Consider the following 22,921-nt stretch of genomic DNA (forward strand, 5'->3'; position numbering starts at 1 on the left):
TATATATATATATATATATATAATGTTGTTATATTGCATGGTATTTTGTATTTTAATTATACAATTATTATATAAAATCTCATTGATATTAGGCAATTTTAAAGTTTATGATATCAAAAGAAGAGTTTTCACCAAACGTGAAGTTTTGTTCTTATTTTGCAACATTGGCAACTTTTAAGAAAAATATTTTAGCCCATTTTGATTGACCCTAAAGAGAGGACAGGCAACAGTGTGAAAGAAACAAAAAAAATGATGCGAGCCAGACTCGAAGTAGCATTGCCTACATGATCATCCAGGCAAAGGCTGAAGTGCTGACATATGTGGCTGATGTTAGCAACTCATATCATCGCTCAACATGCTGGAGGCTCACTAACTTTTATCCGTTTGAATAAAAGAGCCAGTCAGTAGTGTGTTTGCATACTGGCAGTGTGTAGTAGTGTAATTGTGGCTGTCATATGCTTTGAGCGGCCATCTGTGTGTAGTACCTCAAAGAGTGTGACTGCTGAGATTTGGGCATTTAAACAAAGCTTATTCCCTCTCTCTCCTGCTGTGGCATGTAGCTCAGTTTGAAACCCTCAGGCTGGGGAAAATTAGATTATTTCAATCTGCTGTTGCCCTTTTAAAACTCTACTGCTGAATAAGCAGCGATGCAGCCCAGGCCAACAGCAACACGTCTCCCGTATAATGGCAATCATTTTGCCTCGTAGAAATCTGGCCTAACGTGCAAAAGTGGGCTGCTGCTAGTAAATCTCACCATAATCTCACAGTGTTGCTTTTAGTAATCCTGTAATATATTCATTAAAAAGACAAAAGATAGTGTTGACTTGCATGAAACAGGTCATTTGAAGCCTTTGCAGGCTGAATGGAATGGGAATTGAGTGTCTGTCTGACAAAAAGTTTTATATGCATCATTGTGATGATGTCTGGAAATCAGTTACCATGAGATTAATCCAATGGTGGCTAAAAGACTTTAGCTATAAATACTCCCATCATGCAACATAGATGAAGCATGGCTAGCGGCAGCTCTGAGGTTGAAAAAGCAGGACCCATGCAACAGCACGCGGACATGAATAAGTAAAACCCTTCGCTTTCAGACTCCGAGAAAGAGGCTGGCTGCTTATGACAGCTTGCTCTGCATTTTTGTACTTGAAAGGAAAGCTTTGGGGATTGGTTTGTGTTATTCGTGAGCAGGGAGTGAGAGCGAACGAAGATATGAGGGTTTTTGTGTGTTTGAAGGACTGATGTTAAACTGATCTGTGGTTTTGTTATTCTGTGGTAAACAGCGGGAGGATTTTGTAGTGATGTGATTTTACAGTCATTTACAAATATTCAAAAGATACAAAGATTAGACAAATGTGGTTTTGTGACTGATTCAGTGTTTTTATACACAAGTCTGACAGGATGAATTATTATTCTAAACTGAAAATGATTCAAACTCCTGCACCTTCATTTATCACACTGAAATGGAGTCATGGAGTTCTTTCAGGTTATAGATGGTCACCGTACCATCTCATTTGGTGCAGGAAATCACTCACTAATTGAGATTAATTTGCTTGCTTCATAAATGAATGACTATTCGTGCCCTGCTCCACAAAGCTGCTCTTATAACACATTATTTTCCTCACCATTAGGATAAAAGGTTATATATATATATATATATATATATATATATATGTGTGTGTGTGTGTGTGTGTGTGTGTGTGTGTGTGTGTGTGTGTGTGTGTGTCAAATGATTAATCGCATCTAAAATAAAAGTTTTTGTTTACATAATGTATGTGTCACGTGTATGTTCCCATTTAGTTCCTGTTTTCCTTATTTGGTCCTTCCTGTTCCTGTCCTCGTTGTATGAATTTGGTTCCAGCTGTGTTTGTTTAATTAGTTAATTTGCTCCCAGGTGTGTCCCATTGGTGTCTTTGTATACTGGAGTCCCGTTCTGAGTTTCTTTGTCCGGAATTGTTTATGTCCCATCCTTGTGCTATGTGTGATTCCCTGAAGAGAATATTAAACCCCTTTGTTTTGTAATCCTGGTCTCCTTGTTCCTCGCTCCGTGCTCCTCACAGTAGCAACCCGTGACAGAATTCCGGACCAAACAAAAAGCTCGCTCCGGTGTCGGCTCCAGCCCCAGAGCTCGCTCCAGTGTCTGTTCCAGTCCCAAAACTCACTCCAGTGCCAGCTCCTCGAAAGTGCTTTGCTGTGCCTGCTCCTCTAGAGCACACTCCAGTTCCAGCTCCTCGAAAGCGCTTTGCTGTGCCTGCTCCTCCAGAGCACCCTCCAGTGCCAGCACCACGTAAGCGCTACCCTGATCCCCAGTTCAGCCCAAGAAGGGCTCCTGATCCCGAGTTAAGCCCAGGAAGGGCTCCTGATCCCGAGTTAAGCCCAGGAAGGGCTTCTGATCCCCAGTTCAGCCCAGGAAGGGCTCCTGTTCCCGAGTATAGCCCACGGAGGGCTCTTGATCCCCTAGTTCAGCCCACAAAGGGCTCCTGATCCCCAGTTCAGCCCAGGAAGGGCTCCTGTTCCCGAGTATAGCCCACGGAGGGCTCTTGATCCCCTAGTTCAGCCCACAAAGGGCTCCTGATCCCCAGTTCAGCCCAGGAAGGGCTCCTGTTCCCGAGTATAGCCCACGGAGGGCTCCTGATGCCGAGTTAAGCCCAGGGAGGGCTCCTGATCCCGAGTTAAGCCCAGGGAGGGCTCCTAATTCCCTGTTAAGCCCAGGGAAGGCTCCTGTTCCCGAGTATAGCCCACGGAGGGCTCCAGATGCCCCGTTAAGCCCAGGGAGGGCTCCAGATTCCCAGTCAAGCCCAGGGAGGACTTCTGATCCCCAGTCAAGCCCAGGAAGGGCTCCTGTTCCCCAGTCAAGCCCAGGGAGGGTTCCTGATCCCCAGTCAAGCCCAGAGAGGGCTCCTGATCCCCAGTCAAGCCCAGTGAGGGCTCCTGATCCCCAGTTAAGCCCAGGAAGGGCTCCCAAGCCCAGGGAGGACTTCTGATCCCCAGTCAAGCCCAGGAAGGGCTCCTGTTCCCCAGTCAAGCCCAGGGAGGGTTCCTGATCCCCAGTCAAGCCCAAAGAGGGTTCCTGATCCCCAGTCAAGCCCAGTGCCCGCTCCAGCCCAAGAGCTCGCTCCAGTGCCCGCTCCTCGTAAGCGCTTTCTAGAGCACCATCTAGTGCCCGCTCCTCCAGTGCACCCCCCCAGGATTCCTAGATTTCGCCAAGAAATGTTTTTTGGGGGGCCATATACCCGTGGCCGAGCCAGCTAAGGCCATGGTAGATCCTCCGTGGCCTTAGCTGGCTCGGCCACGGGTATATGCCCCCACCCCCAAAAAAAATTTACTTGTGAAATCTAGGACTCCTGGGGGGTGCCCTGCTCCGCCATGGCCTCCTGAGTCCACTGATCCGCCATGGCCTCCTGAGTCCTCTGATCCGCCATGGCTCCCTGATCCGGGGTGCCCTCCCCCCCTCCCTGATGGTACTGTTATGGCGCGGGACGCGCCGTCCGGGAGGGGGGCGATCTTACGTGTGATTCCCTGAAGAGAATATTAAACCCCTTTGTTTTGTACTCCTGGTCTCCTTGTTCCTCGCTCCGTGCTCCTCACAGTAGCAACCCGTGACAGTATGTGTGTGTGTACTGTGTATATTTATTATGTATAAATACTCACACATACAGAATATATTTCGAAAATATTTACATGTATTTACATATATATATTCATATAATTTATATTATATATAAATATATTTGAAATATAAACATTATAAGAGTGAAAAATTTAAGGGGGTCTGAATACTTTCCGTACCCACTGTATATTATATAAACAAAAACATTTATTTTGAATGTGATTCATCGCGATTAATCATTTGACAGCACTAATATATAAATATATATATATATATATAGAGAGAGAGAGAGAGAGAGACTTCTTTTTCTAAAAAAACTATGTTTTATAATTGTATCTAATTAACCACATTTATATCAAACATCAAACAAAGGTTGAAAAATTGTGAGTAATTCAAATTGGTTATAATTTTTAAACCATCATAAATATATAGATATTGTTTCACTTATTTAGTTTTGTCTCCAAAATGTTATTTATTTTGCTATACAATATTTTCACCTTAAAATACACATATTTTTTGTCAAAACATGATGGTGCATTATTTGCAATTTATTCAGAAGCCATACATAATCTAGATAAAAAAAATAATAAAAAAAGATAAATTGCTTATTAAAAAGTTGATAGGTGCTTGTGAAATGTTTTTTGAGGACTATGTTTTCTCTGTATTTGAAGTCTCATGTAACACTTTGCAATTTCCAACCATGTTTCCCATGACTCCCAATACTGAGACCCCCTGCCAGCCTCCTGGTTTGTGTTTACTTCCCTTTGCATTCAAGACCATCCATCAAAGTCCACCAAATCAACCAGAACCTGACTCTAGACAGTTTAAGGTCAACCTACATGGTTTCTTTCCTCAATAGTAACAGTTTCATGTTAATAACATTTTCTCTTCTCTTGAGAAATTCTTCCTCATTTTCAGTATACAAACTTTGATGGTATGTCAATGTAAATCTCGTCTAACTCCCCCAGGGATGTTAAGTAGTAACTAAATAGAGAAAACTACTCAGACACTTATTTTGTAGTTCATCACTTTTAAGTTTTGAACTTCAGCTTCAAGCATTTTACAGAAGAGCAGAGTAATTACTGTATGTTCACCTGGGATGAACCCTTAAATGCGCTGTCTTAGTATTTCACTATTCCCTTTTGTCCTTTATGTGTCTTTGTATGAATGATACAAAAATCAAGCCATTCTTTCTCTGCTTGCGCTGTCTGGGTTTTTGGGATTCATACTCAATTCTTCATGCAGACGGTGTGTATCTGTTTAGATAATAGATTTAATAGGATACTCTGCTAGTGACAAACACTGCTCAAAGTCAGTAAGTAATAGAGTATTTGGATTGATCATTGCCCTAAGAATGTAAACAGAAACACTGTCCGCATAAACAAACAAGAGGTTTCATTAGTACCCAGGCAGTAAAACCCAGCCTACATTACTGCATTATGTAATGGGTTTTTACATTTTTAAAGTAGAATACCTATGAATATGAAGACTCACTTTCTACAGTATAAAGTCAGCTATATATTTTGAGACTCATTTATACTGTGTAGTATGTAAAGTAGTAAATGTATGTTGTCATTGCACTAAAGTCAAAAGCAATTATTAAAATGGTATCGTTTGTCTGTTTGAAAACTAGAGCTTCTACATCCCTCAGTGGTGCCAGTCTATTGATTTACCAAAGCAATGCGGTGTATCTGAAGCTCAGGTCTGCGGATTTAGTGTTTCGTGGCGGCTGGTTGTCGGTTTCCTCTGCAATGCAGAAGTCAAGTAATTTTTTTTCACTCAATCCAGTGGAGTGACGTTTGACTGTCCCTGATTTCATAAGAGACATTGTCATACTCTGCCTCCACAAGGTCATTTCTTTCAAACTGATTTGATTAAGCTGTACAAATACAACCACTGATTCACTTTTTTTTTTTTTGACTTTGAAAGACAGCCTCGATGACGTATGCAGCCTTCGAATGCGACCTCCGGAGGACGCAGCCTTCTAAATGAGACACAGCTATTGTCATACAATTACTAATCAACAATGCAGTTCACTGCTTCTGTGATTTGTGGGTTTGTCTGTTTGAAAACTAGAGCTTCTACATCCCTCAGTGGTGCCAGTCTATTGATTTACCAAAGCAATGCGGTGTATCTGAAGCTCAGGTCTGCGGATTTAGTGTTTCGTGGCGGCTGGTTGTCGGTTTCCTCTGCAATGCAGAAGTCAAGTAATTTTTTTTCACTCAATCCAGTGGAGTGACGTTTGACTGTCCCTGATTTCATAAGAGACATTGTCATACTCTGCCTCCACAAGGTCATTTCTTTCAAACTGATTTGATTAAGCTGTACAAATACAACCACTGATTCACTTTTTTTTTTTTTTACTTTGAATGATGCATTTTGTTAAGGACAGTATGCATGCCGTTTTTCGAGCCACCAAGCATGAGAGCATGTTCTAGTACACCCCCAAAACAAAATCAAGACTTTGTAAAAGATCTTAATAGAACCCCTTTAAGAATTTATAAATATGTGCTGGATATTTCCATTTCCCAAAGTTTTAGCGCATAAAGGTCTTTGTGCATAATTTCCTAGCATGCAACTTCAAGTTTGACCCTGACTCTGACTTTGATTGGAGTCTGTCTCTTCTGGCAACGCCCCAGTTGGTTGAGGATGTCTGAAGCATTTCTCAGAGTGCATGATGGGCCCAGGGGAGGGGTGAGGTGTAGGGGGTGGGGTGGAGCTGTAAGAAGTGGCGAGATGTCTCTCTCTTCCCTTCAGCCCGTGTTTCGCAGCCAAGCAGGTGGGTTGCATTCTTCCTGTATCTTCTTTCCCCTCCTTTTTTCCCTCTCCTTTGCTTTTCTTCTTTTGATTTCTCCTCCCCTGGAGCTACAGCATGACATGGGCAGCTTGCACACAGCCAGACAGCATCAATCGCAGGGCGGTGAGTTAGTGTTCACCCTTTCGCCTCACTCAGTACTGGTCACTGGTTTTGAGACATACTTTGGTATGTTGGTGACTCTTAACAGGCCTGTCACCATTTGGTGTAATGTACAGCTGAAGCTCTAGATATTAACTTCAGCTTAGTACAAAATACTGTGTTTTCGTTTTTTGATTAATGTTAACAAGATTTACTCTGTTAAATTGGATTATTCTTTGTTATATATTTGAAAAAGCTGTCAGTGTGTCGTTTTATCAGCGTCAACATTCGAAGACTAAATGCTGTAAATTTTCCCTTTGGGGATCATTGGATAGCAGACATTGTTTCTGTAAATGAGTTTCTTTGAAATTAATTAACATGGCATCGTGAAGAATTACAAATATTTAACATGGCATCATGTCCTTAAGACTTCCTATTGTAATCTTTGAATTCTTGTATTTATTGTTTGAGGGTTTAATTTGATTTATAGAAGTGGAAATGACTGGCTGATGGATGCATGCACTTAAATGACAGCATTTGTTCTTTATATATATATATATATATATATACACATACAGGTACAGGACTGTTATGCAAGCATGCAGACAATGGTTAATTTCCTCTGAAATGTTGCTTTTCCATAATTACACCACAGCATGAAACATATTTAACAGACCAATGGACACAGCTACTGATCGAGAAATTGATTTATTTTGATCCACGCAGGATGCAAATCTAGTTTTATTGAGTGTTATTGTTGCATGGTTCTTTCATCACTGGATATTGCATGAGAATATTACTGTATGCTTGAATGGACATTTGCACCACACTTTCAACGAAAGTAAAGTGAATGCCTGCACTCACACTGTGAGGTGTTTAAATAAAAAAAAACAACAATCTGTGGAAAATATTCACCCAACCAAACAAGTGCGTGAGTCAAAAACAGTCAGAAACACATTTTATGTAAATTATGTGTGAATTATGGATGGGTTATAACTAGAAAATACATCTTCTTAAGACACAAGTGTAGGCAAACATTGCAGGGAGTTTGAGTGTGTTTTCTCAGGCTGTCATGAATGGACCGGTGTCTAAGGACATAGTCCAGAGACTGCATGTAACCCTGGTCTGACTGTCAGTCCCGTCACAAATACAACAGCACAGGAAAAATATTCAATAAAATATTCAGCCCATATAGGCAAACTTCTAGGGCAGCTCTCTGGGGTCTTCATCTCGCTAGCAGCATTAGGTCTGACTGTTGATAAAAAAAACTATACTGAATCGGAGTGGAATCATGTTGTACAGTCCCAGTAAATCATACCAGATTGTGGTAATCAGCTGCTTCTTCCACAGCTTAGTGCTCAGATTGTATTAACTTGATCTGTATTGGCTTTTAGCTTATAAAGCATAGCATTTTAGCATTTTTTCCTTCATGATGCATAGCAGCCTACAGTGCACGGGAGGGGATAGAGAAGGATAATTCATGGCGAAGCTTGGAAAAACGTTTGTGCTGAATCATGATTCATTTTAAATAAGAAAGATTGGAACAGACAGCATGCATATTCCTGTAAAACGGCAGTGAATAACTCAAAAGTGGACTGTTTGTCTCTTTGTACGCTGAGGTGGAGCTTTCTGCCACCCTAACGGACTGCTTATAATATATTTGGCCTTTTCCGGGATCCACCGCTGTCTGTAGGGCATCACAAAAAAAATAGAAAGAAAGAAATGTACCCCCCTAGATTTTCACTGACAGTCACCCCAAGGCTATTGTGCTGAATTAACTGTCAAATTTTAGTCAAATATTGAGGTAATTATTCACTACTTCATTAAAACATTCATTGATATTTAGGTTAATTTCCATGTGTTCAAGAGAGCAAACAATTATATTTTGCCGAATTAGCATAAGAAAATGTAAAGAAAAAAGATAATGCTTTTAAACAGTCAAACTGTTCACATTCTAGGCATGTGCTTTATAGAAAGCCTTGTAATGTTATCTTAAACTGCACTAAAAGGAACTTGATTGACAATGATTTTGCCATCATTGACAATGTGCTTCGATATATAACATTTGTCACAGTTAATTTCTCATGGTCAATTACCGGGAATTTATATTTGAAATGCTGCCCATGGCCTTAAGCATTAATTGTCAAAATTCAAGATCTTATGAAATAATATGAAACAGTCAAACCCAAAAATACATTTTTAACATAAATACCCAAAATGAGATAATCGGTTTCCTACTTGCAGCTTCCTGTGAAGTGGAGTTTTAAAGTAGAGCTTTAGTCACCATTCTGGCTGCATAACAGTGACAGTGCTCTTTTCCTGCTGATGTCATTCTCTCGAAGCAGTGGGCACACTCAGCGGGGACAATGGTGTGTGGAAACAAGACTGTCAAGGTGACCTTAACCAGTGAGCCCCTGCCAAAAAGTGTTCCACTGGCAAAGGATGCCCGCCTAAGCTTGAGTACCACAGTTTTAGATGTTTACTGTTGCTGTTACTGTTATTTGGGAGGGCAAATGCAGAAAAAGCTCTCAAAAGGCAGGGTAAGGTTTCAGCAGAGTGCATATTAGCAAATTGTCAACTGGATTGGAGCATTTGGTGGTTATTTATTTGTGTAGGTGCTCTGTTGCAACACTTTGCACTTCAACTTGCAGTATTAAGCTTGATTTAACATTTGTCTGAATGCAGGACTGCCAGCATATCATAGCACCAACAAGTCAATAACTCTACCCAGGTGTTAAAGCATTAGCTGCTAATGTGTATCAGGCCACTAGATACTGAAGTCATTTCACTCTTGAAAGGTTCCAACTAATGCATTGTTTAGACACAAGTTTCAGGCACAACCATTGTTGATGTTATCAATAGACTTTAATGATTATTATGCTTGAAAGACTGGGAGGATCACAAGTGAGACTATCTACCAAGTAATATAAACTACTTAATGTTTTTTTAGGAGCTTGTTGCATTAATATAGAATTTGTGCATATATCAGCTTTGTTACATTGACTTCAAATGCCCATCTAATCAGATTTAAGAAACCGGTCTGTTGTATAATAGACTTTAAAGTTTGGCATCTCTAATATTTAATTGACATCATTATATAACAGTATCAGATCTCAAGCTAAATGTGCCAAGTGCTCCTGGAGTTAAATAAGGGAGAAACAAGGATGTTGAAAAATCAATAATGATATTTTTAGAGTGATTGCGCACATACTCGCACCCACCAAGCCTCTTTCTAATGCTGGAGTCTTCAGAAACACCCACACGCTGGTGTTAAGAGCCCTGCGGGGTCTCTCACAGTTATTATCCAGTCGCTTTCAGCCTCTCAAACTTTTCTTTCCTTCTCGCTCTGTCCTGCATACATTATAAAAGTTGAGCGAATCTTTACTAGCTCGTCAAACATTTCAAGAAGAAGACGAAATGTCCTGGACAGGCACGTCTCCTGGGTAGACGTGAATATATTGAATTTTCAATGCCAACACTGTTCTGTAAGCATTACTCAGAATCCTAGTATCGATATGAATAATTGAACTGTAGATACTGACATCAGGAAAGAGGTTTGAATATTTCAGAGATCTCTTTTTATGTCAGAAGATGTCGGTAAATGTCAGGATGTTTCTCTTTGTCTTGTCTAAATGGATTTTGTTTCTGTAAAGCTGTCAATTTAGTCTGTAGAGCCGGGCAGCAAACAACCACCAGTCATCAGAGATTTGAACACAATATCTCTATGATCAGATCTGAAGAATTCATTAAATATGAGGACATATGTGTGCACACACATGATCAAACACAGTTTGCTTAGCAACACGAGATAAAGACAGTAAGTGATAAATAACAGAATATAATTTATCTGGTGTAATAGACAGAACATGAGTTTGCAATTGACTGGGCCAAGTCTGTACAATTCCACTTTGGCAGTAATAATTGCTTCATATGCATTCACACTCAGCTTTCTTTTAGGATTTTCAACTGGGTCAACAAAGTCGAGGGTGTCAAAGCTACTGTTTAATATCCTTCATTAATTAGACACGGTCTGGTAAATGGAGAGCAATGAGAACGTCAGGACTGGGGAAAAGAGAAATATTGTCAATAGTTAATGAGAATTGAAGTGGCGAAGCTGCAGAGTGGACTAATTAAAGAAATTAATATGAATAAGATGGTGACAGTGAGTCAACAATAACGGGCTTTGAAATATGAATGAACGTGCATTGCAATCATATTTCTGGTCCTTGTGAAGAATGTTTGGAAAGGTCTAATCAAAGACAAACCTTGCGGGGATGAACTTCATATTTACAGAAGATAAACCCAAAGCACGAATGGAACGTGTCCACAAGAGAAAACATGCTCATAAATCAGACAAACAATGTCCTAACTGAATTTAAAAATGACAAAGGTGCATTAGTGATACACTATTTCTTAACCAGGCATGGTAAGTAATGGGTAATTTTTAATGCTGAATGATTTGACACAGTCATGGTTTGTCAACTAATGTGTGTTGGTCCATCAGCTTACATTAAGTATGAGTTTAATGATACTTTTTGGCTGTTTTTGTTTCTGCTTATAAAGGTTATATTTTTTCACACTTTTCTTTTTCTGTCTTTACAGCTGGGATGACAGTAGTTCAGTCAGCAGTGGTTTGAGTGATACTTTAGATAACATCGGCACTGACGATCTGAATCCACCCACGTATTCTGGCATCTCATCTCGCAAGAGCAAAGCAGCACAGGTGTTCATACACTCTAGTCTTCTGTATTTCTTCTCCTCACAGACACATTTTTATAAATAGCTTTGTATCAGCAATCTGTCAGTAGGCCGTAGCAGACTGAACAGACTGAGAGTTTTGGACATTTTGCTTTGGCTAGTAAGAAAAGTTTGGCCATCTGTCAGCTGGATTGCCAAAGTGAGATTTCTGTGTGTGAGCTATATTCTGTGTGTCTGTGTGATTCACAGTCAAATAAAGATACGCACAGACATACCGAGCAGGATGCTAGCAGCTGGGCTGGTGCTGAGGATCTGAAGAAGGTTGATGAAGATATGGAGCCTGGGATGGACAAGTGGAAGACTTCATCCCCTTCCTCTTCATGTCAGTGTGAGGATGTTGGCCAGAAGACAGGTTTGTCCATGTCTCAAACAGGCTCCTGGAGGAAGGGCATGAGTGCCCAGGTTGGCATCACACCACCACGGACCAAAGGCACATCCACCTCTCTCAAAACACCAGGTATCAAACTCTTATACAATTGTATGTTGTAAAAAATTAAAAGAAGCAGTAGTTCCTCAGAATGACTCTTTGGCCCTTTAGAAAACCGTAAAAAATTTAAGTTCTCTAAAGAACTTTTAAAATGAAACCCGCAAGTTTCTGCAAGGATGCATGAAAGAAAAGGATTCCTTTAAGCTGGTTACAAAACCAAAGGCTGCACAATTTCAGTGATATCTGTCAGTAGGGGACCTTTTATGCATGGTATTCCAGAAAATTGCTTACTGTAGCTTCAAAGAGAAGGTGAAATCAAAAGAGTAGAGGCTTTTTGGTAACTTTAAGGGACTGTTGAGTGTTTGTTTTGTTTTTTTCTTTATCTCAGCCAACTTTTGCCACTGAGCCTCTGTCAAGCTACATTTTTGGGATACTCAGCAGGAACAAGTAACTTTGGCTGAGAGTAACTTAACTGTGCTGTTTACTGAGTTGCAAAGAAGTGCCATTGGCTAGAACAGCAGTGTTTGGCAGAGTGGCTTTGCATTGTATTGGTGATGATTGATTGGGTTGTGAAAGTATTTGCAAAAAATGTGCAAGAACTGGCCACCCATGGCTAGCAGTATTGAATGATTAAACAGGAGGTACCAGTGCCATAACAAACATCTTTGTGCTGACAGGTAAAACAGATGATGCCAAAGCATCTGAGAAAGGCAAAGCCCCATCTAAGAGTCCAAGTATTCAGCGCTCACCATCAGATGCGGGCAAGAGTAGCGGAGATGAAGGGAAGAAGCCACCCTCAGGCATTGGTCGGCCGCCTACCACAAGTTCCTTTGGCTTTAAGAAAATTCCAGGTCCCACTGGAGCCCTCATCACAGCCAGCGGAGCAACTTTGGCAAGTGGTTCTGCTACTTTAGGCAAGGTACCCAAGTCTGCAGGCATCGGGAAGGGCACAGGAATTGGCAATGGGCGGAAGACGAGTCTTGATGGTGCTCAACACCAGGATGACACTGTTTTGTTAGGTTGTGGAGGCTCAAAGGTTCCACTCCAGTATCGCTCCCTACCTAGACCAGCAAAGTCATCTAGTGGGGGAAGCAGCGTGGTGGGCCGCAGCGGGCATCGTTCTAGCTCTAGCAGCATTGATTCAAATGTCAGTGGAAAGTCTGCGGGAGGTAGTGGAGGGGTGGTAGGAACCCCAACCAGCACAAAGAGAAGAGACCCTGGGAAAGTAAGCTCAGGACGCTCAAGTCCCATCACCATCAACCAGACTGATAAAGAGAAAGTGGCAGGGTCGGATCAGGAGGGAACAGGGTTGTCTACCTCCCCCAAATCCAGTCCCACATCCACCCAATCTGGACTCAGACAGCCAGGCTCCAAATACCCAGACATTGCATCCCCCACATTCCGCAGGTAACTGACTTTCTTTCAGAATAAAATGGCTGGGGTAATAGGAGGACAAGAAAAGTTAGACAAAGATGACATAAAGGCAGACATAAGCACAGATGAGACTAAAATATGAAAGCAAAGTAGGCAGTTAGCTTGAGACAAATGGACAAAGGCAGACAGTAAGAAAGAACAGTTGCTTTTTGTGGTTTGGCTCACTCCTGTGATGTTGTGACCTCTTGGCCAGAGTGGAGGAAGCGTTCCAGCATGTTTCCTTAGTATGTGAGTTGCCTCGGGCTGCGCTGCACTGCTGAATTGGTTCGCCAATGAGTTTAGACTTACCTTGGAGATCTAGGAAATTTTGTGATGGATTACAGAGCTCAATGTTTTAGTCTTATCCAAACTGAAATCTTGTCAGCAGCCCACAGAAGCTCTAATAAATAGACCAGGATGTAAACTAAATCGGTGCTTCTGAACTGGTTTTGCTTCAGGACCAGATTTCACTGTGGACATCAAGGGATGACCCAATGCAGTGAGGATAGGACTGAGATAGGCTCAACAGTGTGCAAGAAAAAAATGTGAATTTGGGTTTCTAAATGTCTAGAATTTTGAATGGTTTCATGACAGGCTGCAATTTACTGCACAAAACAAAATTGTGGTGAGAACAAACCAAACTGATACATTTGTATATTTAATGTAGTCTGGCGCATTTTCTTTTCTTTTTTTGTACTTTTGTTCATTGTTTATGAGGATGAGGTCTTGTTATGCAACCTGTCCTTAGTGACTAGCTAATTTGGTTAGCTTCTAAAAAACTGATTCTGTGCCAAAACACTGTGAAGTTTGATTGAACACAGCCTTCATTTCAACAAAAGTTGCGAAAAGCCTTTTAAGCTGTAAAAAGCCTGTTTAATTTACACAATTATGCGTTAAATTGTACTTGATCATTTATGCATTTAGCATTGTATCTCCCTGTTGTCTGTGACTCTGCTCTCATATTAGACCTGCAACCCATTTTTGACAATCTAAATCACACTGCAGCTTTAGCAGTCTGTCTCAGCACCTCTCTCTCACATCAGAGGACAGTTGCGCATGAGACAGTGGAGGGTCAGATTGCCACCTGGTGGTTATAGTGTATAAGTGCATATATGGAAACACTCCCCAGGGAGCATGATTTGCCATTCAGATCAGATCAGTTCAGAGCTGATTAAAGCAGATGTGTGTTTACAGCATACTGATCTCTGTATTATTAGGTGTGTCCATTTAAAAACATGTCTGCGTGTTGCGCTCCTCTGCTCTGTGAAGCCGAAGTGTATAACTGGATTTGCTTGCATCACCTCAGGCTGTTAACTGTTATTGCTGGAGCCTTACAGAGATAACCATAAGCAGATCCACCACTGATTATGTTGGAGTAAAATCTGGCCAATGAAATTATGCATGCACCTGATTGAAATTGCATGGTTACATTTACATTCTTTCATGTGTAAACTGTTTGTGAAATCAACTCAATTCAATGCAACAATGTACATGATCAATTTATTGCTTTATCACTTTGCCCAGGTTGTTTGGCAGTAAGGCCAGCAGTAAACCCAGTTCCCCTGGCACCCCTGACTCTAGTAAATGTCCATCGGCACTGGGCAGCCCTCATGGCACACTGGCGCGGCAGGCCAGCCTGGATTCACCCTCCTCAGGAACAGGTAGCCTGGGCAGCATGGGTGGGCAGAGCGGAGGCAGCAGCCCGCTATATGGCAAAATGCCTGACCTGTGTACTGACTCCCCGGCATCTAGTCCGGCGTCAGGCCTTTCTCTGCCCTCTAACGCCCGGCCTTGGCCACCAAACCTCAGCAGTTCATCTGCGGGCAGTAAAGACACACTGAGCTGCCACAGTATGACCAGTTTACACACAAGCTCAGAGTCCATAGACCTGCCGCTCCCACACCACCATGTGCCAAAAGTCACCCGCACAGGCAGCGTCAAGTCCACCCTCTCTGAGGGGTAAGTGGAGTACATCCAGCAAATGGTATTCGTTGAGTGATAAAAGGCTTATTACATGATATGTTAATAAAGTAATGGAGTATTACAATCTATTAGTCGTGATTTTATCTTAGCTATTTAAATCTGCCTGTTTGTCATAGATAACACTCTTATTTTTCTTCTGTTTTAACAGCATGCCTCTTGACAGAAACACTCTCCCCAAAAAGGGATTAAGGTACTAATGTAACCACTATCCATCTAATTGTCCTCATAAGTATGTTTTTATGTTCTCACCTTTATCGAGTAACTAGCATTAGAATTGTCACTACATGTGCTAATCTATGTATCAGTGGTGTTTGCTAAGGCAAGCATCACTATTATAACACTAAGTTAGTGATTTGAACAAACCCCTAACCCTAAATACTAAATCTCTAATCATGAGGCTTTTTGAGGAGACTTGTGTGATTACTTTTCAAAGTGAATAAACCTAAATTTTTCACCTGGTGGATGGTAAAATGGGTGAAAAGAAATTAATACTTTTATTAAGCAGAAACGCATTAAATTAATCAAAAGCAGTGTTGGGGGGTAACACATTACAAGTAACGCAAATAAGTAACTAGAAAAGTAATGCATTACTTTTTAATTTAGAAGGAAATATCTGAGTTACTTTTTCAAATAAGTAGCCTAACTCCAGTTACTTTTTCCCACCATTTATTAACTGACAGCTCTTGTGTTGCCATGTTGAGAAAAATCGGGAGTAAGTGCAAAGGCGTTGTGTGTGCTGTGTGAACGTGATGCTGACTGTAGTTCTAGACTAAATATGAACAAAAACAGATTCAGTATTCCTCAAAATGAATAAAAACAGTCAAATGCAAACTCAGAATATTATACAAACCTGCAATAATTAAATATGTTAAATAAGACAAATATATTTTATGTATTTAATCCCATTTTATTAACCAATGTCTTTGCTACTGACCTTCGATGATCCAATTCAACCATACTAAGCAAAAATGACACATTTGTGTTTTTTTATTTTTGTTATTGCTGAATAGTGTTGAACTTTCTTCTCCTGCGTCATATTCTTCATGCAATTTGTTAGAGCTGCGCCCTCTACTGTACAGACAAGAACTTACATTTCCTTCAGCCTGAGGCTCATTCATTTCACTTTTGTTGTGAAAGGGCTTTTACATTTGTAGAAGAAAAACTTTTTATATTAAAAACAAACAAGTAAGCCCAGCCCAGATTTAAAAAAGAAACGCAAAAGTAACGTAACGCATTACTTTCCATAAAAAGTAACTAAGTAATTTAATTAGTTACTTTTTAGGGAGTAACACAATATTGTAATGCATTACTTTTAAAAGTAATTTTCCCCAACACTGATCAAAAGTCACAGTAAAGACATTTAATCAAAACATTTCTGTTTCAAATAATTGCTGCTATTTTAATCATTAAACAAAGTATCCTGAATAAAAATGTTTCCACAATAATACTAAATTACTGTTTCTAAAAACTATTAAGCAGCACAACTGAAGACTGTAGTAATGGCAACTGAAAAATCAGCATCGTCATCACAGGAATAAATTACATTTTAAAATAAATTAAAACAGTTAATAGCTGCTGAAAATGTACAATTAAAATTGTAATAATATTTTAGAATATTGCTGTGTATTACTGTGTATACTGTGTTAATATGTGTTTAATATATACTGTGTTTAAATAAAAAATTCTTACTGATCCCAAACTTTTGAATGGTTATGAATAGTATAGAAGGCAGGACCTGAGTCATATCTATAGTCTATCAAGAGACTTAGGGATGGACTCTTTTGACCTGAGCCATTAAGTAACTACCAAACAACCACTTAGAACACCTTAGCAACTGCATAGCAACTTTCTGACAATGAACCACAAAGCTGGCAGTGTTGGCAAAATGTTTTGCATACTGTATCCACAGTGACTTGTCAAACCGTGTGACTCACCAGCATTCCATTTATTAACGCTTTTAGCAAGAGACAACCACAGAAACCATAGCAGGAAAACATCACAATGCTCTTAAGAAGCAATTAAATATTCACAAAGATAAGCACAGCATTTAAATAAAGTTAGACTATTGTGTTCAAACTACTGTAAAAGAGACATGCAGTCATGATGAATGATAAACAGCCTAAATGCTGCATGCATGTGACCTTCTATTTGCAGTTAAATTGCAATGTGATCAAATCATTTATAGTCTGTTAGGTCACAATATGGTATTTTAATACTAAAGGCTCAGGTCAGCACTGAAGATTGTCCAGCCAGGAAGATCCACGTGATCTCTATTAGTTTTATGGAAACTGTCTTTCAAGCATGCTGATAAGACTGCCCACTGCCTAAAGCTATTACTGCAGAACAATGGATGTGAGACTGTGTGGGCTGTTATTATCATCAAGCTTTATTGCATAAATCATTTTTACACCCTTTTACAGCCAGATATTTAGTGCATTCAGTTTTATAGACTCTATATTTGGAACAGAATTTATTTTCCAAAAAACTATTTGAAAAAGCATTGCATTTTGGGAAAATATTATTACCTCACGGAATGGCTAAAATAGTCTGTTTGCACCCAATAAGGTACCCTCCATCCTCCAGACAGACGTCACATGAGGAAGGAAAGGAATGGTTGCGTTCTCACTCCACTGGAGGACTGCAGGACACAGGAAGTCCACTTTCACCACCGGGCACAACCAACACCAACACTGGCAAATACCACTACTCAAACCTGCGTATGTTAACATATATCATATCTGATTTATGATTTTCAGTGGTAGAACCCCCCCAAATGTTTTTATTTCTCATTATACCATGGACAAATATTATAAAATGAATGATATTTTTGTGTCATCCTGGTATTTGTGTTGCAGTGAGCCCCACCAGTATGTCGCAGTATAATCTTCCCAGCACCAGTATGAGCCGCTCAAACAGTATTCCAGCACAGGACTCATTTGAGCTGTACGGGGAGGGACACACTTTGGGGGGCAGTGCCACCTCGCTGGAGGAACGACCACGTGGGATGAGCCGGTCCGGCTCCTTCCGGGACAGCACAGATGAAGGTTAGCATTGCAGTTACTTTACTTGATAAGAGCTTATTTATTTATTTATTTATTTACATCTGTACATCGATAACTTTTTTATTTATACAGATATCTGTTAGAAAACAGTCAGTTGTAGCATTAAAAAATATATTTTTTTTTACACTCTTGTGTTCTGTTCTGTCTGTAGTTCATGGTTCTTCTCTGTCTTTGGTCTCGAGCACATCCTCTTTGTATTCTGCGGTGAGTGACGTTGTAGTGTTCTTACGAAAGGTTGTAATAAACAGACTGACTAAACAGTCAAATTTCAATTTTGCAAGAGAATTAGCTAATCTTGGCTGTAGCTTTCTTTGGGATTGTTTACATTTGTGAATACGCATGTTTCTTGATTTAAAAATAATTTTCAAATATATATATATACAACAGGGATAAAGGCACACCAGGGTAAAATATGCATTTGATATTATTTTCCTCTAAAACACTAGATGGCAAAAAAAAAATCACTATGCATGTGTAGATGTTGATCCTTAACGTGATTGCGGGCAACAACGCAAAGTCATTTATGTGCGAAATTGATCTACTATTTAATGTTTTTGTTTATTTAAATTTATTTAAATAAAGGGGGAATGAGACGCTGCGCTCCCTAGGGGGCACATTGGAGAATGCAGCCTGCATGGCCGGTGTCTGAAGCACGTGTGAAACAACGGCAATCTATTGGTCCACCTAGCCCATGACGTCATAGGCGGGGTGCCCAGAAGTATAAAAGGGCACCTGCTGAATACTTCATCCACTTAGCTGTCTGAAGGAGATATAAACAGGCAGGCCGAAGGCATGGCGAGGGGGCACAGCGTCTCATTCCCTCTCGGGGAACCATGGTTACATGCGTAACCCGAGACGTTCCCCCTCTAGGGAACTCCACGCTGCCCCCTCAGAAAGGGGCCATGCCACTGCGCCACGGGCCGCTCACACAACTTGGCAGAAATGGGGAACCCAATTAGATCAAGGGGAACATCCCACCCAAGTTAAGAGCACAACTATCCTCAGATAGCTATGCTATGTGAGCCATATAAGCCTGGATACACAAGACCACCGAAGAGACTAACTAGTAAGCCTCTAGAGGAGCTCAAAGATAGCTACTTAAATCCCGGTAAGGAGAAATAGCTGCTGAGCTAGAACACCACTATCCTCAGATAGCTATGTCTTAAAGGCCTTATGGAGGCTTGTAGACCAGAATAACCATACACAACTAGCCTAGATAGCCAGGCAAAACCTTCCTGCAAAGCTGCCCAGACCACAGAGAGTGGGCTATCTACTTACAACCCTAGCAGGGGAGATAGCGCTGTCTAGGCAAGGGCTCAAGAGACCGCTACTTAAAACTCTAAGCAGGGGAGCAATCACTGAGCTAGCACATAGCTACCCTCAAATAGCTAGGTACATAGGAAGGGGCTACCATAAGGGGGACCGACTGAGACTACCCAGACCACAGAGAGTGGGCTATCTACTTACAACCCTAGCAGGGGAGATAGCGCTGTCTAGGCAAGGGCTCAAGAGACCGCTACTTAAAACCCTAGGCAGGGGAGCAATCACTGAGCTATCACATAGCTATCCTCTGATAGGTAGGTACCTAGGAAAGGGGATCACTCCAGGAGAGGGCTCACTGCAACTGCCAGTAAGACACAGCTAGCCTCAGATAGCTGTATTCAAGTAAGCCCGTCCTGCCATAACAATGGCTGTAATATAACCACCAGGAGCTTGTCATTGGTGACATTGACAAGCCAATGTCATTGACCAGGAGCTCACAAGAGGGAGATCCGGGCCATCAGTAAATGATTCGCTAAGAGCGAACACATAAACATCATCAGTCCGAGATCAAAGCCTGATGTAAGCCGTGGCCAAAAACACTAGAAGGCTGGACACAGCTATCCTCGAATAGCAGTTCCCTCAGATAAGGCTGAAGACAGGACAAAGCGCTTACTTGAGAGAGCTTGTGCCAAGGGGAACCCAAGCCAGGCTAGAACATAGCTGCCCTCAGACCGCTATATTCCAGATCAAAGTAAGCTTGAGCTGGAGCATAACCATCTGCAGACAGCTACACTCAGAGCAGGGACTGCTCACTTAAAACCATGAAGAGGGGGAGCAGTGTACTCAGCGGGATTCAGAGGGACTGCCCACTTAAAAATACCCAGAAGCCTGGGGAGGCAGCCCATTCCTAAACCCGTCTGGCTTAATACAAGAAGGAACATTACCCATAACCACTCTAAGGTGCTGAAACACCCTGGGAAAGAAAGCTCGCAAGCATTTCTCCACATAATATATATTCACGCCCAGCGAGGCTCTCCACACACGATAACATGCATATTAGAGAGGCAAGGCCGTGCTGAATATAGCTCCGCCCACGATCTCACAGGATCAGGCTGTAACGATTCAGTGCTCACACTTCATTGTCATAAAAACCCAATAGTATCTGCCGCATCTGACAACCTGTTTAGAGAGGGTGTGCGGATCCAGCAGATCAAAGCGATCTTTGCAAGCTTTATCCCAACTGTGCCGCGGCAACAGCGAACCGGGCCGCGAAACACAAACGCTTAGTCCTGCATCCCTCGGGAATAGGAACAAACGTGAGCAGAGCCTAGACATAATGACTCATCACAATGAGCGTGTAACTCTGAATGCGCGTGCTTTTCGCTGAGACAAACGCGAAAGCAGAATATGCCTTCAAGTGTTAGAATCCAAACACAGAGGCACACATTCCCTCAGGCGCCACGGCAGCAGCGGGACCCAAACCGTGAGACGCAAATGCCTGTCACTCATCACTCAAGAAGAGGGACAAACGCGAATGGAGCTTCTCATTGGAGACACTCACAATGAGCGCGTTCAGAGCCCTCAAGCACTGAACGTGAAAGCTCCCGACCAAGACACATGACACATAGATCATGTGTGTCCTCAAGTGTCAGAAACCTCGGGCACGGAGGCACAGACTCTCCACAACGCTCACCTGCCCTGGTCAATCACATGAGCTTCAAACAGATGGCTCCTGAAGACAGCAAAGAGGATGACATATTCAGCAGCTGCCCTTTTATACTTCCAGGCACCCCACCTATGACGTCATGGGCCAGGTGGACCAATAGATTGGCATTGTTTCACACGTGCTTCAGACACCGGACATGCAGGCTGCATTCCCCAATGTGCCCCCTAGGAGGTGCAGCGTGGAGTTCCCTAGAAAGGGAACATTTCGTTTATAGCAGATTCATCAATATTAACTTCTAGTCTCTAAATAACAGTAACATCATACATACTGTTTCCATTTGCCTGAGCTTGAAAAACTAATAACTTTAAAGATTCATTTCTTTAAAAAGTCATCAATTTGAATACTTACAGTACAACATCCACTATTCATCAAGGCTATGAATGAAGACTAATGAGGAGATTTAGAGAGGTAGTTTACCCACCTCAGAAGCTCATGGTGGCTCAGCATTGTGTCTTTGCCACTATTTGAACACACATTTTCTCACTTTCAGGTGCTGGCATTTTTAGACAAGGTAATAATTCATCATGCAGAAAGCAGTTTGTATTTACCTTCACATTTTAATTACATTGCAAACCCTAACAGTCTAACATTTGGCTTCAAATCAGCTGCTACTAACGAATAACCACAAATCTGATCCAAATGGCAAAATTCTGATCATTTGTTATTGTGTATGGCTTTGTGACTTACTTTTAAGTATTTGCAAAAAGCTGGTGTGGATTTTGGCTTCTTAATTCTTTCTTCTTATTGGATCTATTAGGTGACTGATTTTGAGGTTATGTGTGCAAAAAAGCTGTTGGGAAGTTCATAATATTGTATTTGGGTAATTTTGTGTCCTTTAACTATTGTTTTCTTCCATAGACGGAGGAGAAGGCCCACTCGGAGGTAAGAATATCTTGTTTCCTACTTATATTTGTGATTTTGTTAGAATCAAATATGTAAAAGAAATAAAAGGTCAAACAGTGATACACTTTCACAAAGTCCAACATCAGGTGGTTGACTGAATTGGACAAACAACAACAAGTGCGTTTAACAACAAGTATTTTCAAAATTGAAAATGTAAGCCTATGTTGCATTATTTCATGAGATACTCTTATGGAATCGATATCTATAATTCACTTTCTCACTGGCACACATACAGTCATGGACAAACATCTTTAACACACACATCCATAATTTCCCAGGTTCACTTTGATTTGGACTCCTGTTCATTTGATCACTGATTTTCCTTTGATTTCACTTCCTTTTGTGTTTGTGTGCCATTACAGTTCTCTCTACTGCTAACATTTTAGTCCAAGACTGCAGACTTTTATATATGCTGTCATGTAATGTTTCACATGTAACGGCTAACTTTTCCTTAGATGTGCTAAAAACTAATGTATTCCTGTTTCATGGTTAAACCTGCATTTTGTACGAACATGAAACATAGAGTTAATTGTACTTTTCTTTTCTCAATCAAGGGCCAAACAGTCCAAAATACAACGGTAATTTCTCATTTTACATACACTCTTTCTAGTATAATACAAGGGAAAGCACTGGAAAGTCTTACATGCCAGAGTGCTTACCAGAGGCCACTGATTGATATCTAGGTTATTTTGTTACTGTTAAGCAAAGACAATAAAATAAGTTTATTCTCCATTACTTCAGTGCACTGCTCATAGAGGTTTGTAATGAGAAACCACTTATTTTCCTACAGCAAATCAGAAAACTGCGGAGAGAGCTGGATGCTTCTCAGGAGAAAGTGGCGACCCTGACCTCTCAACTGGCAGCCAACGTGAGTGTGATG

General features: G+C 41.1%; 1 protein-coding gene across 1 annotated transcript in view; it reads left to right on the forward strand.

The window, feature by feature from the left end:
• nav3 (neuron navigator 3) overlaps window positions 1-22,921 on the forward strand; it is a 176,939-nt gene that overhangs the window by 117,670 nt on the left and 36,348 nt on the right. Inside the window, 12 exon segments of the mRNA XM_016279507.1 lie at window positions 11,109-11,229; window positions 11,454-11,721; window positions 12,369-13,098; window positions 14,629-15,063; window positions 15,236-15,277; window positions 17,653-17,804; window positions 17,943-18,131; window positions 18,301-18,353; window positions 21,629-21,649; window positions 21,997-22,020; window positions 22,596-22,619; window positions 22,832-22,909. Coding sequence (XP_016134993.1) covers window positions 11,109-11,229; window positions 11,454-11,721; window positions 12,369-13,098; window positions 14,629-15,063; window positions 15,236-15,277; window positions 17,653-17,804; window positions 17,943-18,131; window positions 18,301-18,353; window positions 21,629-21,649; window positions 21,997-22,020; window positions 22,596-22,619; window positions 22,832-22,909 — 2,137 coding nt within the window.

Source organism: Sinocyclocheilus grahami, unplaced genomic scaffold, assembly GCF_001515645.1.
Source record: "Sinocyclocheilus grahami isolate Dianchi unplaced genomic scaffold, SAMN03320097.WGS_v1.1 scaffold8.1, whole genome shotgun sequence".
NCBI lineage: Eukaryota > Metazoa > Chordata > Actinopteri > Cypriniformes > Cyprinidae > Sinocyclocheilus > Sinocyclocheilus grahami.